General features: G+C 45.5%; 1 protein-coding gene across 4 annotated transcripts in view; it reads left to right on the top strand.

Annotated features, from left to right (window-relative positions):
- The window catches only part of GRM5 (glutamate metabotropic receptor 5), a 354,535-nt gene that overhangs the window by 293,456 nt on the left and 44,146 nt on the right, over nt 1-16,933 (top strand). For all 4 annotated transcript variants that reach the window (XM_053306232.1, XM_053306229.1, XM_053306230.1 and 1 more), the window contains exon 8: nt 6,712-7,651. In XM_053306232.1, coding sequence (XP_053162207.1) covers nt 6,712-7,651 — 940 coding nt within the window. The remainder of the gene's footprint in view (nt 1-6,711; nt 7,652-16,933) is intronic.

Genomic DNA, 16,933 nt, shown 5'->3' with positions numbered 1-16,933 from the left:
TAAATAAATAAATAAATAAATAAATAAATAAATATTGTCTACACTGACTGGCAGTGGCTTCTCCAAGGTTTCTGGCAAGAATCATCCTCAGCCCTACCTAGAGATGCTGCCAGAGATTTAACCTGGGAATTTCTGTATGCAAGCCTCAAGATGCTCTTCCACTGACTATGGATCCAGCCCTTAAGGGGGATATCTTACAGTGCTCACATGAACAGAACAGAATTTATTTATGGTCTTTGACCAGCAAAATAAAATACAAAACAATCACAAGATATATAATCAGTCCAATAGGATTACTGAATTCCTTAGTTACTAGAACAACTCTCTCTATATATAGATATAGATATATCTAAATTATTAGAATTATCCAGTCACAGATTAGTACTCGTGTGTAGTTTCCCATGTAGCAAACCGTGTTGCAAGCCAAGGTGGACCCTACTTACAAAAGGGAACAATGCATGCTCACAACCACAGGATCAGCTCTCCTCATTGGCTCTCAGAATTGAACCAGTGGGCATGATCTCAATCTGCTCACCCCACCCACCCACACAAACACAATATATTGATTGTTCCCATTTTAGAACATTGGCACAAGGATAACTGTACCAAATAAATATTTGCATATGTGCTAAATTTGCATAATTTATGCATTACATCAACATTTGTTAGCACATAATTGAGATGTGTGTGTGTGTGTGTGTGTGTGTGTGTGTGTGTGTGTGTGTGTGTGTGTGTTGCAGAGAGTACATAGCCTAGAAAAGTATGCTCCACAGCCAAGAAATCACCAGTAGGGTTTGTTTGCATAATTCTTTGTGTTTTATTACCAGTGTCCTCAACTAAGGCACAGCTTGCTGTGTGTCAGGAATTTTGATCTCTAATTAAAACCTTTTTCTTTATCTGTCTTGTCCAACCTAAAATATGATTCCATCTTTTTTTCCCCTTCTTCATTGATGAAGATGGATTTTTCATATTTTCTGGCATGGCCGTCAGAACCAGCCTGGGGAGATCCAGCTGGGGAGATTGCCAAGATTTTTTAAAAAAAGGTTTTCCATGTTGTTTTTTCCAGAATATTGAACACAGTTTGGGTTTTGGGTTTGAGAGTGTATTAAAAGAGGGAATGTAGATATTCCACATTCACACACAACCTGACACTGGACAACATCCAGGCTAATGGAGCACTTGCACAACAAACAAACTTGTGTTAGTACAATAAGATTGCACCTCCCAGGGACATTTTTGTATGGGGCAATATATAAATGTACTAAATAAATAATAGCTGTGCTAAATCATGCACACTTGCACAAAAGTTCCCCACAAAACATATGGGGGTGCCACAGATTACTTACCTTGTTGTGCAAATACAAACACATTTGCACAAGTGCAAAACTAGCCTGAAATGCAAATTTTAACCTGGCACTAATGCAACATCCTTACACAAGTGCAGCGTTAGTCAGGATGTCAACAACAAATCCTAATTCTGCACTCAAAATATGCAAGTCAAAGACATTTACTTTAAACTGAGGATTGCCAACTGGCAGCCCAAGACTCTAGCCTTCACCAGCATTTTGTCTGGCCTCTTCTACATACATGGTTAGAAAGAAATGAAATATTGGAACACAAAGCCAGGAGCTGGGCAGAAAGAACAGGGAAGAGAGCTGGTCTTGTGGTAGGGAGCATGACTTGTCCCCTTAGCTAAGCAGGGTCTGCCCCAGTTGCATATGAATGGGAGACTGCCCCAGTTGCATATGAATGTGTGAGCACTGTGAGTTATTCCTCTTAGGGGATGGAGCTGCTCTGGGAAGAGGTTCCAAGTTCCTTCCCTGGCATCTCCAAGATAAGGCTGAGAGAGATTTCTGTCTGCAACCTTGGAGAAGCCGCTGCCAATCTGTGAAGACAATACTGAGCTAGATAGACCAATGGTCTGACTCAGTATATGGCAGCTTCCTATGTCTAACTGTTGCACCAGCATCAGCCGGGCAGAGCATGAGAGATTTTATTGCTGTCTCTACTGCACCACCCCTTCCTGGAGCATCAGTGACACCTTGATCCAAAGTATAGTTAATTTCATTACCTGAAGCTGTCAAACAGGCACTGTCGGACTGGACTTCTTCTTGGATGCATCACAACCTCTGTTGGGTTGAGATGCATTGTGTCCCTTGACTCTACAGACGCCTTGAATGGGACATTTTGCAGGGTTGCAGCCTTGGGGTTTCTGCTAAGGTGCTTGGTCCCAGTTTGTGCTGGAGCCATCGATGCATAGGAAGCTGCCTTCTATCAAGTCAGACCATTGGTCCATCTACCTCGGTATTTTCGACTCTGACTGGCATTACTTTCACAGCCCTATCTAAAGACAGCAGGGAGTGAACCTGGGACCTTCCATATGCAATGTAGATGCTCTTCCACTGAACTATGGCCCCATCCTTGAACCACCCAAGCAGTGGTGGGGTATTCTTCTGAGGAGATCTTATCTAGCTTGGGTTTCTGGCACCAGCTGATTCTGAAAGTAGTGCGGATATGTTCTTTAGGTGCCTGCGTCACTCACTCACTCTTAGGGTCACTAACCATTCAAAGGGCATCCGTTTAGTGGAGCCAATATTAGTGGAAAGAGGTTAGAGGATCATGCTTATGTTTGAAAGGGCAGCGTTTTGCTCTTACTATTCCTCTCTTCTTGCTGGTGTCTTTCTTCTCCCATTCTCGCTGTTATGGGGGCAATAAGCACAAGTCACATTATCGGCAACTTATAGAGGTCATACACATGGCCCGATTCATTGCCAGGGGGAAGGCTGGCAGGGATGCAGGCAGGAAACTGCCTCCCCACACATGACCTCCCTCCCCCATTCACTTTGCCACTCACCACAGCACACAAGTGCTGCCACAGCAAGCATCAGAGCAGGGAACCAGAGGAGGAAGTCCTCCAGAATCTTTCAATACACCACGCCAGAAGCATGGTGAATTGAGAGATTCTCCCTCAACCGGGTGCTCTTGTGCTGTGTGCATTGAGAGATGCCAAAGGACTTCCTCCTCCGTCTCCCTGCTCTGACCCTCACCACAACACCACTCGTGCTGTGGTGAGTGGAAGAGTGAATGGGGGAGGGAGATCATGTGCAGGGAGGCAGGTGACAAATCGGGCCATGTGTATGACCTCTGTAAGCCACCTGCAGCTCACACACGCACACAACCCCAAACCTGGAGTTAAGGGCATGCTCGCACCCTTAAACCCAGGTTAAAGCCTGGGGTGAGTTCCAGGGCTTGGCTGAGGCAGTGCCAGGATTGGCTGCCCTTGTGAACAGCCTCGTAAATAAAGTGTAGTTGCAGTAGCTTCAAGGACGGAGCATGGCTGCAATTACCTCCACCAGCACTCAGGCTATATTGGCGTTTCTCATGCTAAATGTCCTCTAAATGTGTGGCAATTTGATTTCTGAGATGAGAACCAGGAAGCCAGATATTTTGCAGTTCATGAAATGCCTTGAATCCTTCATTAATGGCGGGACGTTAGAAATGTGTGTTTTACTATAATTGCAAGGAAAAGCATCTAATTGATCGGATAGAGTAAATTAAGGACACTCCTGCCTGGGAGTTTCTCCTCCTCTTCCACCTCCTCCTCCTCCTGGCTCTCACAGATCAGCCCTTTAGCACTTAAACTGTAAGCTCACAAGACGTTCTCTGACAAGCAGCCAGCGTAGCCATATCTTAAGAATACTAATGAGGCGTTGGCTGGCAGTTCTTGATCTAAGGAGCTCTGTTGCCAACACAATTCTAGTTGCATTGCCACCCCAATTTCATACATTTGGAGAGTCTTTCATACATTTGGGGAATACATTTGGAGAGTCTTGTTCAGATAAAACTCCTGGGGTTCCCAACCTTGGGTCCCCAGATCTGGTTGGACTACAACTCCCATCCTGGCCAGTCACAATGGCCTTTGGCGGAAATGGCCTGCCTCCCGGCTAATGCTGTGCTTGTGCAGACTTATTGCACTAGCACAAGGATGTTTCACTAGCCAGATGCTCTGAGACAGCAGTTTGCATTCTAGAATAGTGTCATGCTAGCGCAAACATATTTATGCTTGTGCAACACAGTGGTGCGTCTCTTGCTGTGAAAAAACTTCTTCACATATGTTGCAGGGAACCTTTGTGCAAGAGTGCAACTTTGAACATTCCCTGTGACATTGTGCAGCTACATGACTTTCTTGCCGTAGTACAGGCCTGCTCAACGTTGGCCCCCCCAGCTGCTTTTGGACCACAACTCCCATAATCCCCAGCCACAGTGGCCAATAGCCAGGGATTATGGGAGTTGTAGGCTAACATCTGCAGGAGGGCCAAAGTTGAACAGGCCTGCCCTAGTACAACCTTATGCATTGGACAAGTGCCATGTTAGGCTGGATGTTGGCCAATGGGTTTGGGGGAGGTGGGTGAAGGAAGTTAACTCTAGCCCATGGGTGTAACACTCATTGGGCAAACAGGGACAAATGTCCCTGGGCCCTGAGAGTCAGGGGGCCCCAAGCAGGCCACCCTGCCAGCCCTACCCCACTGCCCCTGCCCCACCATTCCTTTACTGTTGGCCTCTGGGGGTGGGGGGTGAACCAAGCAGGGCAGGCCACCACCACCGCACATTGGCAGCGGGCACTGTGACTGCCTGGCGGGCCTTTCCTCTCCTCTCTGGCCAGCCAAACTGTGCACCTGCACAGTTTGAATGTGGACGTTGCATGCCCGTGATGTCACGGGCATGCAACATCCGTATTCAAACTGTGCAGTCACGCAGTTCAGCCAACCAGAGAGGAGAGGAAAGGCCTGCCAGGCAGCCACAGTGCCCGCCACTGCTACCACTTGGCTCATCCCCGCACCAGAGGCCAACAGTTAAGTAGCAGTGGCAGGGCAGGGGCAGTGGCAGGGAGATGCTGGCAGGCAGGGACGGCAGTGGGGAGAGTCAAATGGTGTGGACTCCTGGTGACCACAGAGCCCTGTGGTTGTCTTTGGTAGAATAAAAGAGGGGTTTACCATTGCCTTCTCCCGTGCAGTAATAGATGATGCCTTTCAGCATCTTCCGATATCTCTGCTGCCCGATATATTTGTTTCCCATAGTCTGGGAAACATACCAGCGGGGATTCGAACTGGCAACTTCTGGCTTGCTAGTCAAGTCATTTCCCCACTGTGCTATTTATTAGGTGGCTGCTGGAAATATCAGGCAGACTTAATTAGATTAGACTCTACAAGGCCTACAAATTCCAGGTCACACCAAGGCCTGGTGGGTCAAATACATAATATTCTGCATTTTTAAAAAGATGTAGTTTCTAGCTATTACCTGGATCTGTCCCCAGCACCATTCAGAATGTATGTGGAGCAGTTTGAACACTAGAAAAAATGCTGTAAAAATTACCACTGCTACTAATACTACCACTACATTTGTGTGAATATTCGGGTGAATAGCTAAATAGATTATCCTCTACAGAAGGCTACAAAGAGGGAGATGGTGAAAGCCAGGTTTTAACAGAGAGTATAACCCTTCTCATTGTGGCCAAGTTGATTAGGAAAGGGTGTGTCCTTTTTAATAATTCAAATGAGGTATACAGCTATAAATTATACTGAAATGCAATCAGGTGGGATGTGAGAGCATGGGTGAGATTTCTCAAAGAGCTTAATGCTGGGCTGATGGTCAAAAAGCTCAACCTTGGGGAAAGCCAGACAGTAATAGACTGATCAGGTTCAGGACTTACGGATAACCTCTGAGGGTCCCAAAATTATGGCAACTGCAAGGTTTAAAATCAGAGGTATAGTGGGGGGGGTGCACAGGGATGGAACGCCATTACTTTTCAGCTTCTCTAGGTGTTGGGGTGGGCATGGCCAAGGGGGCTGTCATGGAGAGCACCTGCACTTCTGAATGTGCAACTACATCACTGTTAAAAGAGTAGTCAAATATCATCCGTACATGTAACACCCCATGAGCTGTTGGGAAGGATTGGACTAAGAGACATCAGATGCAACTTCCTTATTTATCATTCCCAGCCAAAGAGCACTCCCAATGCTGTTCACAGGGATGGGGCTATAGCTCAGTGGTAAAGCATCTGTTTTGCATGGTCCCAGGTTCAATCCCTGGCATTTCCAGGTAGGGCTGGGAAAGACACCTGCCTGAAACCTTGGAGAGGTTGTAAATGTATACAAGAGTGAGCTAGCAGTAAATGTAGACAAGAGTGAGCTAGCTGAACCAAGGGTATGACTCAGTAGAAGGCAGAAGACTCAGTAAAGGCATAAGGTAGTAAAAGGTAAAAGACTAAGCAGTATTTGACTCAGTAGAAGCAGTTGGCTATAGGATGCCTCCAAATACCAGTGGCAGGGGAGCAGTGTTCCCTCTAACAGGGATTCCCAGATGTTGTTGACTACAACTCCCAGCATCCCCAGCTGCAATAGCCTTTGCTTGGGGATTATGGGAGTTGTGGTTAACAACATCTGGGAATCCTTGTTAGAGGGAACATTGCAGGGGAGCAATAGCAGGAGAGGTGGCAGGCCTTCATCTCCTGGTTGTGGGCTTCCCAGAAACATCTGGTGGGCTACTGTGTGAAACAGGGTGCTGGACTAGATAGGCCTTGGGCTTGATCCAGAAGGGCTCTTCTTATGTTCTTATATGAAGCAACTTCCTGTGATCACAAACTAACTGCTCTCTCTCTCTCTCTCTCTCTCTCTCTCTCTCTCTCTTTCTCTCTCTCTCTCTCCATGCAAGGCTGCAATTTAATCCCAGTCAAATATCTCCGATGGGGTGATCCAGAACCAATTGCAGCAGTTGTGTTTGCCTGCTTGGGTCTCCTGGCCACCATGTTTGTTACGGCCGTATTTATCATGTACCGTGATACACCGGTGGTCAAGTCGTCCAGCCGAGAGCTCTGCTACATCATCCTGGCTGGCATCTTTTTGGGCTACTTGTGCACTTTCTGCCTCATTGCAAAGCCTCAACAGATCTATTGCTATCTGCAACGGATTGGCATTGGCCTCTCTCCCGCAATGAGTTATTCTGCCCTTGTGACAAAAACCAACCGCATCGCCAGGATCCTTGCCGGCAGCAAGAAGAAAATCTGCACAAAGAAGCCTCGATTCATGAGCGCCTGTGCCCAGCTGGTCATTGCATTTATCCTAATATGCATCCAGTTGGGCATCATTGTCGCCCTTTTCATCATGGAGCCACCAGATATCAAGCATGATTACCCCAGTATCAGCGAAGTCTTTCTCATTTGCAACACCACCAACCTGGGGGTCGTGACCCCTCTTGGATATAATGGCTTGCTCATTTTAAGTTGTACCTTCTATGCATTCAAGACAAGAAATGTCCCTGCCAATTTCAACGAGGCCAAGTACATTGCCTTCACCATGTACACCACTTGCATCATCTGGCTGGCCTTCGTGCCCATTTATTTCGGGAGCAACTATAAGATCATCACCATGTGTTTCTCCGTCAGCCTGAGTGCCACCGTCGCTCTTGGCTGCATGTTTGTGCCAAAGGTATACATCATCCTCGCCAAGCCGGAGAGGAATGTACGCAGCGCCTTTACCACCTCCACTGTGGTCCGCATGCACGTTGGGGATGGGAAGTCGTCTTCTGCTACCAGCCGTTCAAGCAGTTTGGTCAACCTGTGGAAAAGAAGAGGGTCATCTGGAGAGACTCTAAGGTGAGGCTTGCTCAGTTAGGAGATTTAAACACAGTGGGGTTTCGTGGGTGGACAGTGGAAGGCATTAGAATGCCATTTCTACATTGCTATAGATCTGATGAAGGATGAGACTATTCAGCAAAGCCTAGGAACCTTTTCAGATTCAGGATCCATTTTTAACTGCATCCTGAAACATGGCAGCCACTTTTAATTGTTTAATCCTGTGTGTTTCTTTTTCTTGACCTTATTCCTAATTTTAATCTTTTTGTTTACCTGAATCTTGTTTATTGCTTTTTGTTTACATTATCTATCTATCTGGATCTATCCTCCTCTCTCTTTTCTTTTCCCTCTTTCTCCGTTCTTTGCCTTCTTGTTCTCTCTCTGCCATTCCTCTGTAAACCGATGCAACCTTTCCTAGGTCAGGTAACAATCCAGTTATGAGTCCTGGCCTAGTGGTTGAATATATCCAGTCCATTAGACCAAAATAGCTGACCACAGTGGGTGGATACAGAGAACCATTTGCCAAGTGGGAAATCACCATAATGGTCATGTAACCTTTTGGTGAGCTGGTTGTCTGCCCCTCTTCACATGTTTCCGCACAATGGAGTCATTTCCCTATGGTCCAGTTGCCCACAATTGCATGTGTATAACAGGACTCCATGGGTGAGCCAAAGTACATCAGTTTTCCCAAATTATTGCTGAGTGATGTTTGGTGGGAAAGACCCACAAACTCGGCAGTGCCAATATCATTTCAGCATACATACATGTGGAGTCACATTATCTTGTAATGAGCTATGGCTCCCATTCCTCTGTGTGTGCTTGTGAAGCAGCTATTTGTACCATACTGGCAAGAGATGAGAAGGATCGTACCTTATATTGGATGCAGAAATGTGGCAAAAAGTCTAGGAAAATGCTCATCCCTCATTCCAACCATTAGTATACTGCCTGTCTATGAAGGATGTCCTGACTAGGAAAGGAAACATAGCACAACCATAATGGCTGGTGTATAAGAACCTATTAATTCAGCTGCATATGAGTCAGAAGAAGAAAAAGAAGAGTATGTATAAAACAAGATGTGCAAATTGCTTCCTCTTTTTTTTTAAAGCCGTTCAACACAAATCTCTTTCTCTCTGCTGATAGTCAAACTTGCTGGCTTACAGTAGATCTCCTCACAGTGAATAGACAACCTAATTGCTTTGTAACTAGAAATTAATCATTCACCATTCAGTAAAGATCATTAGCAGCTATTTTTGGAATTCCATGAATGTTTTCCAAGTGATTTAACTAGTATACATTTTGTCATTGCTTCCTACTGCTTTTCTTGTCTGCCACTATTCTGATATATTGCTTTCTGCTGCACTTCAACATTCATGGTGCTATCAGTATCTAGGGATGTGTGAATCAATTCGAATTCAAATTGATTCGACGCGAATCTAGGTGATTTGAGTGATTCGAATTTGAATTGAATCACCCCTAAAAAGGGTAATTCAATCCGAATCCAATCTGAATCGACCTGATTCGAATTTGAATTGATTCAAATTAATTTGACAACTATTTTGGCACTTTTAAAAAACCATTCAGGCACCCTGATTAGCTAAAAAGGTGCCCAAACAGGGTCAAATCTGAATCTGACCCTGTTCTGAACCGATTTGAATTTGAATAAAATTGAAAAAATTAATTCATGTAATCCCTATCAATATCTCCTTGTATGGCCCATAGCTTCCATACATACTACTTTTCATCCTGTTGGCAATACTTTAAGCCAGGGGTTTGGGTTCCCAGATGTTGATGGACTACAACTCCCATAATTCCCCTACCAGGATTGTTTTGTGAAAGAGGATGATGGCAATTGTGGTCCAAAAACATCTGGGAATCCAAGTTTGAGAACCCCCACCTTAAGCTATTCATTTACTTTTACTGGTCCTCAAAAGCACCAGCATCAAAAGCAACCATGGCTGACATGCTGTGCAGCATTACACACACAATGGAACTAATGTTTGTGCAGTTGTGCAAGAACGCTGTTGTACCCAGCAACCTGACACCAGTATTATCTTTTGCTGTTAAAATGAGAACCTACCTACTTCTTTTTCAATTATCTCAGATCAGAGATGTATATAATTTTAGAAATGCACCTTCTAGGGAAGGATATTCAGAAAAATTGGAGCACACAAATAATCTTTTCCACTGGATTTAACTCAGAGGAAACCTCTGATTTTTCAGCAGAAACCAGATTTGCGCAGTGCTCTGCTTATTAGCTGGTCCTTACATCAGTCATGAAACCTCAACCCCTCCTTTCTTGGAACAGAAAGCAGCACTCCAATATGCATAGTGCTAATTGGCTGGCCTTTCTGTCACTCACAAAGCCATTTCCTCTCCTTCTCAGGAAAAGGCTATGCACAGTGCTGATTTGAACCCTTCTGTCAGTAACAAACCTACCTTTCCCCACCAAACCAAAATAATGCACCCCACCCCAAAAGATTTTTGCATTGGGCCTGTGGGGTTATATTTAGATAGTACAGAATTTTGTAAAGGAGTGAGTCACCACCAAGTTCTTAAAGAAACATGCTGTTTAAATCATGCCAGGGCTCAGTAGGACCCCTATCCATTAATATTGTGCCCTTTTGATGGTAATTGATGTGGCACTGCCAGATTGCATCAAAAGAATTGTCAGAGAGATAACACCAGGGCTACAATCCAGATTTTGCTTGTTGTCAATTTTGAAAGGAGCATTTAAAAAGAAGCATTAAAGATGCTGAACAAAAGCAGTGCAGCTACCACAAGCCGAGAGGGCTCCCCCCCCCCAATAGGATGCTTTTTTTGGCAGAATCTCTGAAAAAGATCTAGGCTGGCATGAACAGTTGTGCCATATTGGATGTGGTGGTGAGGTAGGTAGGTAGGTAGGTAGGTAGGTAGGTAGGTAGGTAGGTAGGTATAGCCCACATGAGAGGGGCTGTAGCTCAGTGACGGAGCACATCGTTGCATGGAGAGGGTCCCAGGTTCAAGAATCTCTGGTAGTGGTGGAGGAAAGATGCCTGTCTGAGTCATTGGAGAGATGCTTCCAGTTGGAGTAGACCAGGAATTCTAGACCAAGAGTTCCCAGCCTTGGTTCAAACTAAGATTTAGTCAAGGTAAGCTGTTGTCAAACTACAACACCAGTGTTTCCATATTCCCAGATGTTGTTGACTACAATTCCCATCCTCAGCTGCAGTGGCCTTTGGCTGAGGATTAGGGGAGTTGTAGGAGAGTAGAGCTGGTCTTGTGGTAGCAAGCATGACTTGTCCCCTTAGTTAAGCAGGGTCCACCCTGGTTGCATATGAATGGGAGACTTGATGTGTGAGCACTGTAAGATATTCCCTTCAAGGGATGGAGCTGCTCTGGGAAGAGCAGAAGGTCCCAAGTTCCCTCCCTGGCAGCATCTCCAAGATAAGGCTGAGAGAGATTCCTGCCTGCAACCTTGGAGAAGCCGCTGACAGTCTGGGTAGACAATACTGAGCTAGATAGACCAATGGTCTGACTCAGTATATGGCAGCTTCCTATGTTCCTAGTCAACAACATCAGTGTTGTTGAGAAGCCGCAGCTGCTTCTTTTAGGAACATGCTGCCTTATACTGAGTCATACCATTGATTGAGCTAGCCCTGTATTGTCTGTGCTGACCGTCAGGAGCTCTCCAGGGATTCAGACAGGGGCCTTTCTTGGCCCTGCTTGGAGATGGCAAGGAATGCATCTCGGACCCTGTCGTCTGTCCCTGAGCCACACCCCTCCCCTATTTCCTCTTGCATCCATGCTGTTAAAGGTACAATGTGAACCAACCGCCCGGTTACAACCTGGCAATACCGATACCATTCTGGGATCACAGATCGTGCAGCCAGAAAAGATAAATGGCCAAACCAAGTAGCTGAATGCCCAGGCCCAGCAGGAAGCAGGACATGGAACATAGCAAGCTGCCATCTACTGAGTCAGACCACTTGGTCATCTAGCTCAGTATTGTCAACATTGACTGGCAGCTGCTGGGTTTCAGACACGGGGGGGGCGGTCTTTCCGTTCCTGCCTGGGGATGCTGGAGATTGAATGTGCATGTAACGTCACTGCTCTACCACTGGGCTATTTTCCCTCCCGCTAGTGAAACATCTGGGAGTCCAGATTGGCTTACCAAGAGGTCTGCATCACAGTCAGGACCTGCAAGTCAGTTTGAGGCCGTTGCTAGTGGAAGTCAAGGAGGCAGGGTCAGTATTGGCTGGTTTTGTTTTTAGATGGCAGCTATCCGACCCCAAGTGGAAAGACACTGGTAAAAAAATAAGCAGAGGATGCTCTTTTCGTCACTGAATCTCTGTGCTGGGAAATGTGTGCTCTTCTGGTTTCTGCTTCTTCTGGAGCTGTTACTTCCCATGTGACATTTTTGTGACAAAGAAGTGATCCCATAGTTCATTTCTGTATCTTTAAAAAGTCAAATGCCGATGGGCTGCCATGAAAATAAGATTTAGGATTTGCTCGCTGCAGTGTAAATCCCTCTATCTCCCATTACACCCCCTGAACCATCCAGTTTTGTGGTCTCAAGTCTTGCTTGCTCTCATATGGAGTATGAGACATGGATTTTATCCATGCACACCACTTTCTAATTTGTGATCCTTTCATAGTTAATGGACTCTTAGCACTTTGAAGGCTGGCTCTTCTGCTTTTTAGCGGCACACCTCTCAGCATTTTGTAATGGATACAGGTTAACAAGTTTATGACCTATGCAACTTTGGGGGGGGGAGGTTGGATGATTAAATGTTTAATCAATTTAAAATCTGTTGATTGACTAAAGATGTGTCCCTGATTAACTGAGCAGCAGATGGATAGATAGATAGATAATTTCCAAGTATCTGTAATACAGATACAGTTGGCACAATTTTAAATCCACAGTTCCCTTTCTCTCTCATGCGCCAAAGGGAATGCTCCTCCTTAGAAAGCATCTACTGCAACACAAATGTGCACCTATAAATGAAGGAAGTACTGTAGGCTCTTTTCTATGAAATGCTTGGTTTTGTTCATATGCATATAACTGATTAATCACTGGAACATAGGAAGCTGCCATATACTGAGTCAGGCCATTGGTCTATCTAGCTCAGTCTTCACAGACTGGCAGCGGCTTCTCCAAGGTTGCAGGCAGGAATCTCTCTCAGCCCTATCTTGGAGAAGCCAGAGAGGGAACTTGAAACCTTCTGTTCTTCCCAGAGCAGCTCCATCCCCTGAGGGGAATATCAAAAGCAAATCAATTGATCCAGCAAAACACATATGCTGAATGGACTAAGATTGGAGTGATTTTAAAATCAGCTTACAGAAAAGCAAAAGTATTATACTGGTTGCATAACAATAATAACAGGAACTAAAAATAGCTCCCATAGAATTCTATTAAATGCTGTGATACATACAAAGAAGTGATGAGTTGCCAAATATCTGGATCAGCAATGGCCAATAACAGCATCAAGGCACATCCAAATCTCTGGGGACTTGATGGCAGCATTGCATGGAGATGAAACCAACTCTGCCTGTGGTGTACTGCCTCTTTAAGAGGTGAGCCTGAAAGGCTTCAGGATGAGATGGACCATGTGAGGACCAGGGAGAAACAGTCTGCTTTTCCAGCAGAGTTTTGTATGAGTGGTTGAGCCGTTATGATTCTCCTCTGAAGCCAGTTCTGAGCTGGTTCTCATGACCAAAATCTAGCTAGGAGTAGCATCCAGCCAGTCTGCAAGCCCTGTGTGTGCTCCCCAAAAATGGCCAAGTGTCAGCAAAAATCAAGGAGGGAGAGGGGAAAGTGATCATCTGCTAGCTCTGAGCTGAGTAGGACGGCCATCGCCAAGCCCCTCATGTGCCCAGCACTGTGGCTGAAGGGAACACATGGCCCACACCATCCCACACCATCCTACCCAGCACAAGGTCACTTCCCCTTCCTATGACCTCAGTTTTCGTTGACACACAACTACTTCTCAGGATACAGGGCTTGGAAGATACTCCTCCTCTTACCCTGATTGGTCATGAGAACCAGCCCCTAGGCTACATCTGGTCATTTCATTGTGATTGTACTTGTTATTTCTCTGTTTTGTTTTGGGCTTTGCCCTGGGCCAGAGTTGTAAACAATAAGTAGGTATATTATTGAAGAAGTCGGGTGCACACTTCTGTTCCCAGCTGTGCCAAGGAGCCCTCAATTCAGTTATGGACAGGGCATGCTGATAAGATTTCAAATTCTGCAACAGTCCACATAGTGAGTAAAAAAGTTCCATTCCCTTTGGAAATATAAAAACCAGGCAGATGGTGTGCATCTCTTGTGAATCTGTGCATCTCAATCACTAGTAGGATTTTACCATTTCTTTGAGGGGTTGAGAACAAAGAGGGAAAGAGCATATTGCCAAGGTGGGAATTAACTTTGCAAGCACACGAGATATAACGTTACGCAAAGCCAATGCAGGTGATATTACATAGACGATGGGCAGCAAGCGTGGGTGCTGTGTCCCCTCAGAATACAGTTAGAAAGGGTTTTGATTGTGTGTATTTTATCCCAGTCCAGAAAAATTAGGGTTGCCCATCTGCCACTGGATGCACATTCCTATTCCTAGGAAGATTGGGCCAAGTTGTGCCTACATAGATGGGGGGCAGCTCTCCAAAGGTTCAAGGCAGAGGTCTTTCCCAGTTCTGCTAACTAGGAGACTGATGGAGATGCCAGGTTTAGGGGTGTGCGAGCTGCCCTGGCTCAAGCTGGGCTTGATGTTGAGCTGGCTTGGCTTGATGGGTTCAGGGTCGAACCGGAACAACTTCGGCATGTCTGAGTTCAAACCGAACCAGGCCCAGTTCAAGCAGAGCTGGCTCAGAACTCTACTGGTAAAGGGGAATCCAGTGAAGATTCCCCTTTATGCATCATATGCATCATGCATCATCATACATATTAGACATATGTATAATAACAGGAACTAAAAATAGCTCCCATAGTATTCTATTAAATGCTGTGATACATACAAAGGGCTTCTCTAAAGGTAGATCAGGAAGGAGGGGAGTCAAAAAGTACCTTAAAAGTGATGCTACCAGCAGCTGCAGCGACCACGGTAGGCGAGGGGTGGCCCCCCCTGAGTAGCCTGGGCCAGTTTGGACCTGGTTCTGGCATGGATCAGGCCTCTGTGCATGTGTAGAGGCTATTTTAGAGACTACCAAGCCTGCGCAGAGGCCTGGATTGGGCCCAAACCAGGCCTGAACCAGCCCAAGCTACTCAGAGGGAGGCTGGTGGGGGTGGGGGTGGGGGTGGATCTACCACCACTGCCCCCCCCCTTGAGGCTGCCTCACTTTTAAGGTACTTTTTGACACACACCCCTCCCTCCAGTGTTCCCTCTAAGGTGTGCACACATGCACGCACTCACAGGTTTTTTGATGTCCGCTCAGTTAATTTTAGATCCCACTCAGGTTGAATCAGGAAGGCCCCACTCTGAATACATGTGTGCGTGCACACTGCCTTGATGCTGCCACCCAGAAGAAAACTCATTCCACACACAGGAGAAAAGAATTAGAGAGAACAGTGCCTCCCACCCAATCTACCTTTAGAGACGGCCCCCTGCTCCCTGTCCTTTACTGGTAAAGGGGAATCCTCACTGGATTCCCTTTCAGACCGGCTCAGTTCTAACCCAAACCGAGACATGATGTTGCAGAGACATGAACTGGTTTTTCCAGTTTTGTGCACATCTCTAGCTAGGGATTGCACTTGAAACATTGAGCCTGCAAGGCACATGCTGTACTAATGAGCTACCAGACCACTGAGATACCAGTAGGACACATGCTCTACCCATCCCACATAAGAGGCTTTGCTTATTTTTCTATATTTAATATATTTTTAATACTGCCCAAAACTTATGTCTCTGGGTGGTTTACAACAAAACAAAATAAATGACCATAGAAAAAGCTAAAACATTAGTTATAACAAAATAAATAACACAAAAAGTTAAAACATTACAACAATTTTAAAACAAAGCTAAGAACTATTAAAACAGTATTTAATTAAAAGCCTGGGTGAACAGATGTGTCTTTAAAGATTGTGTGTATTGTAACTGTGTGACAACTTTGTAGTTGATTGTAGTTTGTGTGTATTGTAGTTGCGTGACAACTTTTTAAAAGTTGTCAGAGATGGAGAGGCTCTTATTTATACTGTAGTTTCCGGACTACACACAAAGGCAGCCCCACATAGAGCGCATTGCAATAATCCAGTCTGGAGGTTACCAGCATATGTACCACTGCTCTGAGGTAATTTATCTCAAGAAATGGACGCAGCTGGCATATCAGCCGAAGCTGATAGAAGGCACTTCTGGCTACTGCCTCAACCTGGGACACCAGGGAGAGGCTTGGATCCAGAAGCACCCTCAGACTGCATACCTGTTCCTTCTGGAGAAGTGTGACCCCATCCAGATCCGACAGATCAAAATCATCTCCCGAGTTTCAAACCTGCACAATGAGTTCCTCCATCTCATTTGGATTCAGGTTATCCCTCATCCAGCTCATCATCACCTCCAGGCAGGCATTTAGGGAGGTTATCCAACATACTGATGACACCCAAATCTATTTCTCCAGGTTAGTCTAGTCTCATCGGCTAGTCTAGCCCTACGTTGTCTACACCAGGGAGTCTCAACTGGGATCCTCAGATGCTATTGGACTACAGCTCCCATTATTCCCAGCTACAACGGGCAAAGTGGAGGTCCAACAACATAGACTATAGGGACCACTGTAGCTGGGGATAATGAGCATTATAGCCCAGCAACATCTAGGGAGCCAAGTCTGAGAATCCCTGCTCTACAAGACTAGTAGCAGCTCTCCAGTGATTCAGAAACAGGTGTTATCCTGATCAGGAGATACAGGGAACTGAGCCTGAGATCTTCTCACGCAAAGCATGTGCTCTGCCACTGAATCACTGTTGTTGTTTTTTAAATGAATGGGATGAATCGCTCAATCATTGGATGTCATCATGAAGCCAAATCAGAGGGAAGGCAATGCTCTGCCACTGAGTGAAGGCAATGCTCTGCTCCCATTGTATAACTGGAAGTGTTTTTTGATGCAGTTGGGGATGTCCATCCCCATTCAAACATGACTAGTAGGTGTCATGTTTGAATGACACCTGCTAGTCATGATCTAAAACTAGTCATGATCTAATGCTAGATCATGATCTAAAGCTATATCAGGGCCTTGGTCTTCCATCTCTTATTTCAGAACTTCCTTTTTGGATGATTCAAGTTTGTTATCCTTTCAGTACTATGAGCGACATTCCTTTTTAAAAAGGTGTGTATTATTTCTATG

The sequence above is a fragment of the Hemicordylus capensis genome, chromosome 3 (assembly GCF_027244095.1).
Source record: "Hemicordylus capensis ecotype Gifberg chromosome 3, rHemCap1.1.pri, whole genome shotgun sequence".
NCBI classification, from domain to species: domain Eukaryota; kingdom Metazoa; phylum Chordata; class Lepidosauria; order Squamata; family Cordylidae; genus Hemicordylus; species Hemicordylus capensis.
The sequence above is the reverse complement of the archived record's forward strand: the minus strand, read 5'-3'. Positions and strand labels throughout refer to the sequence as shown.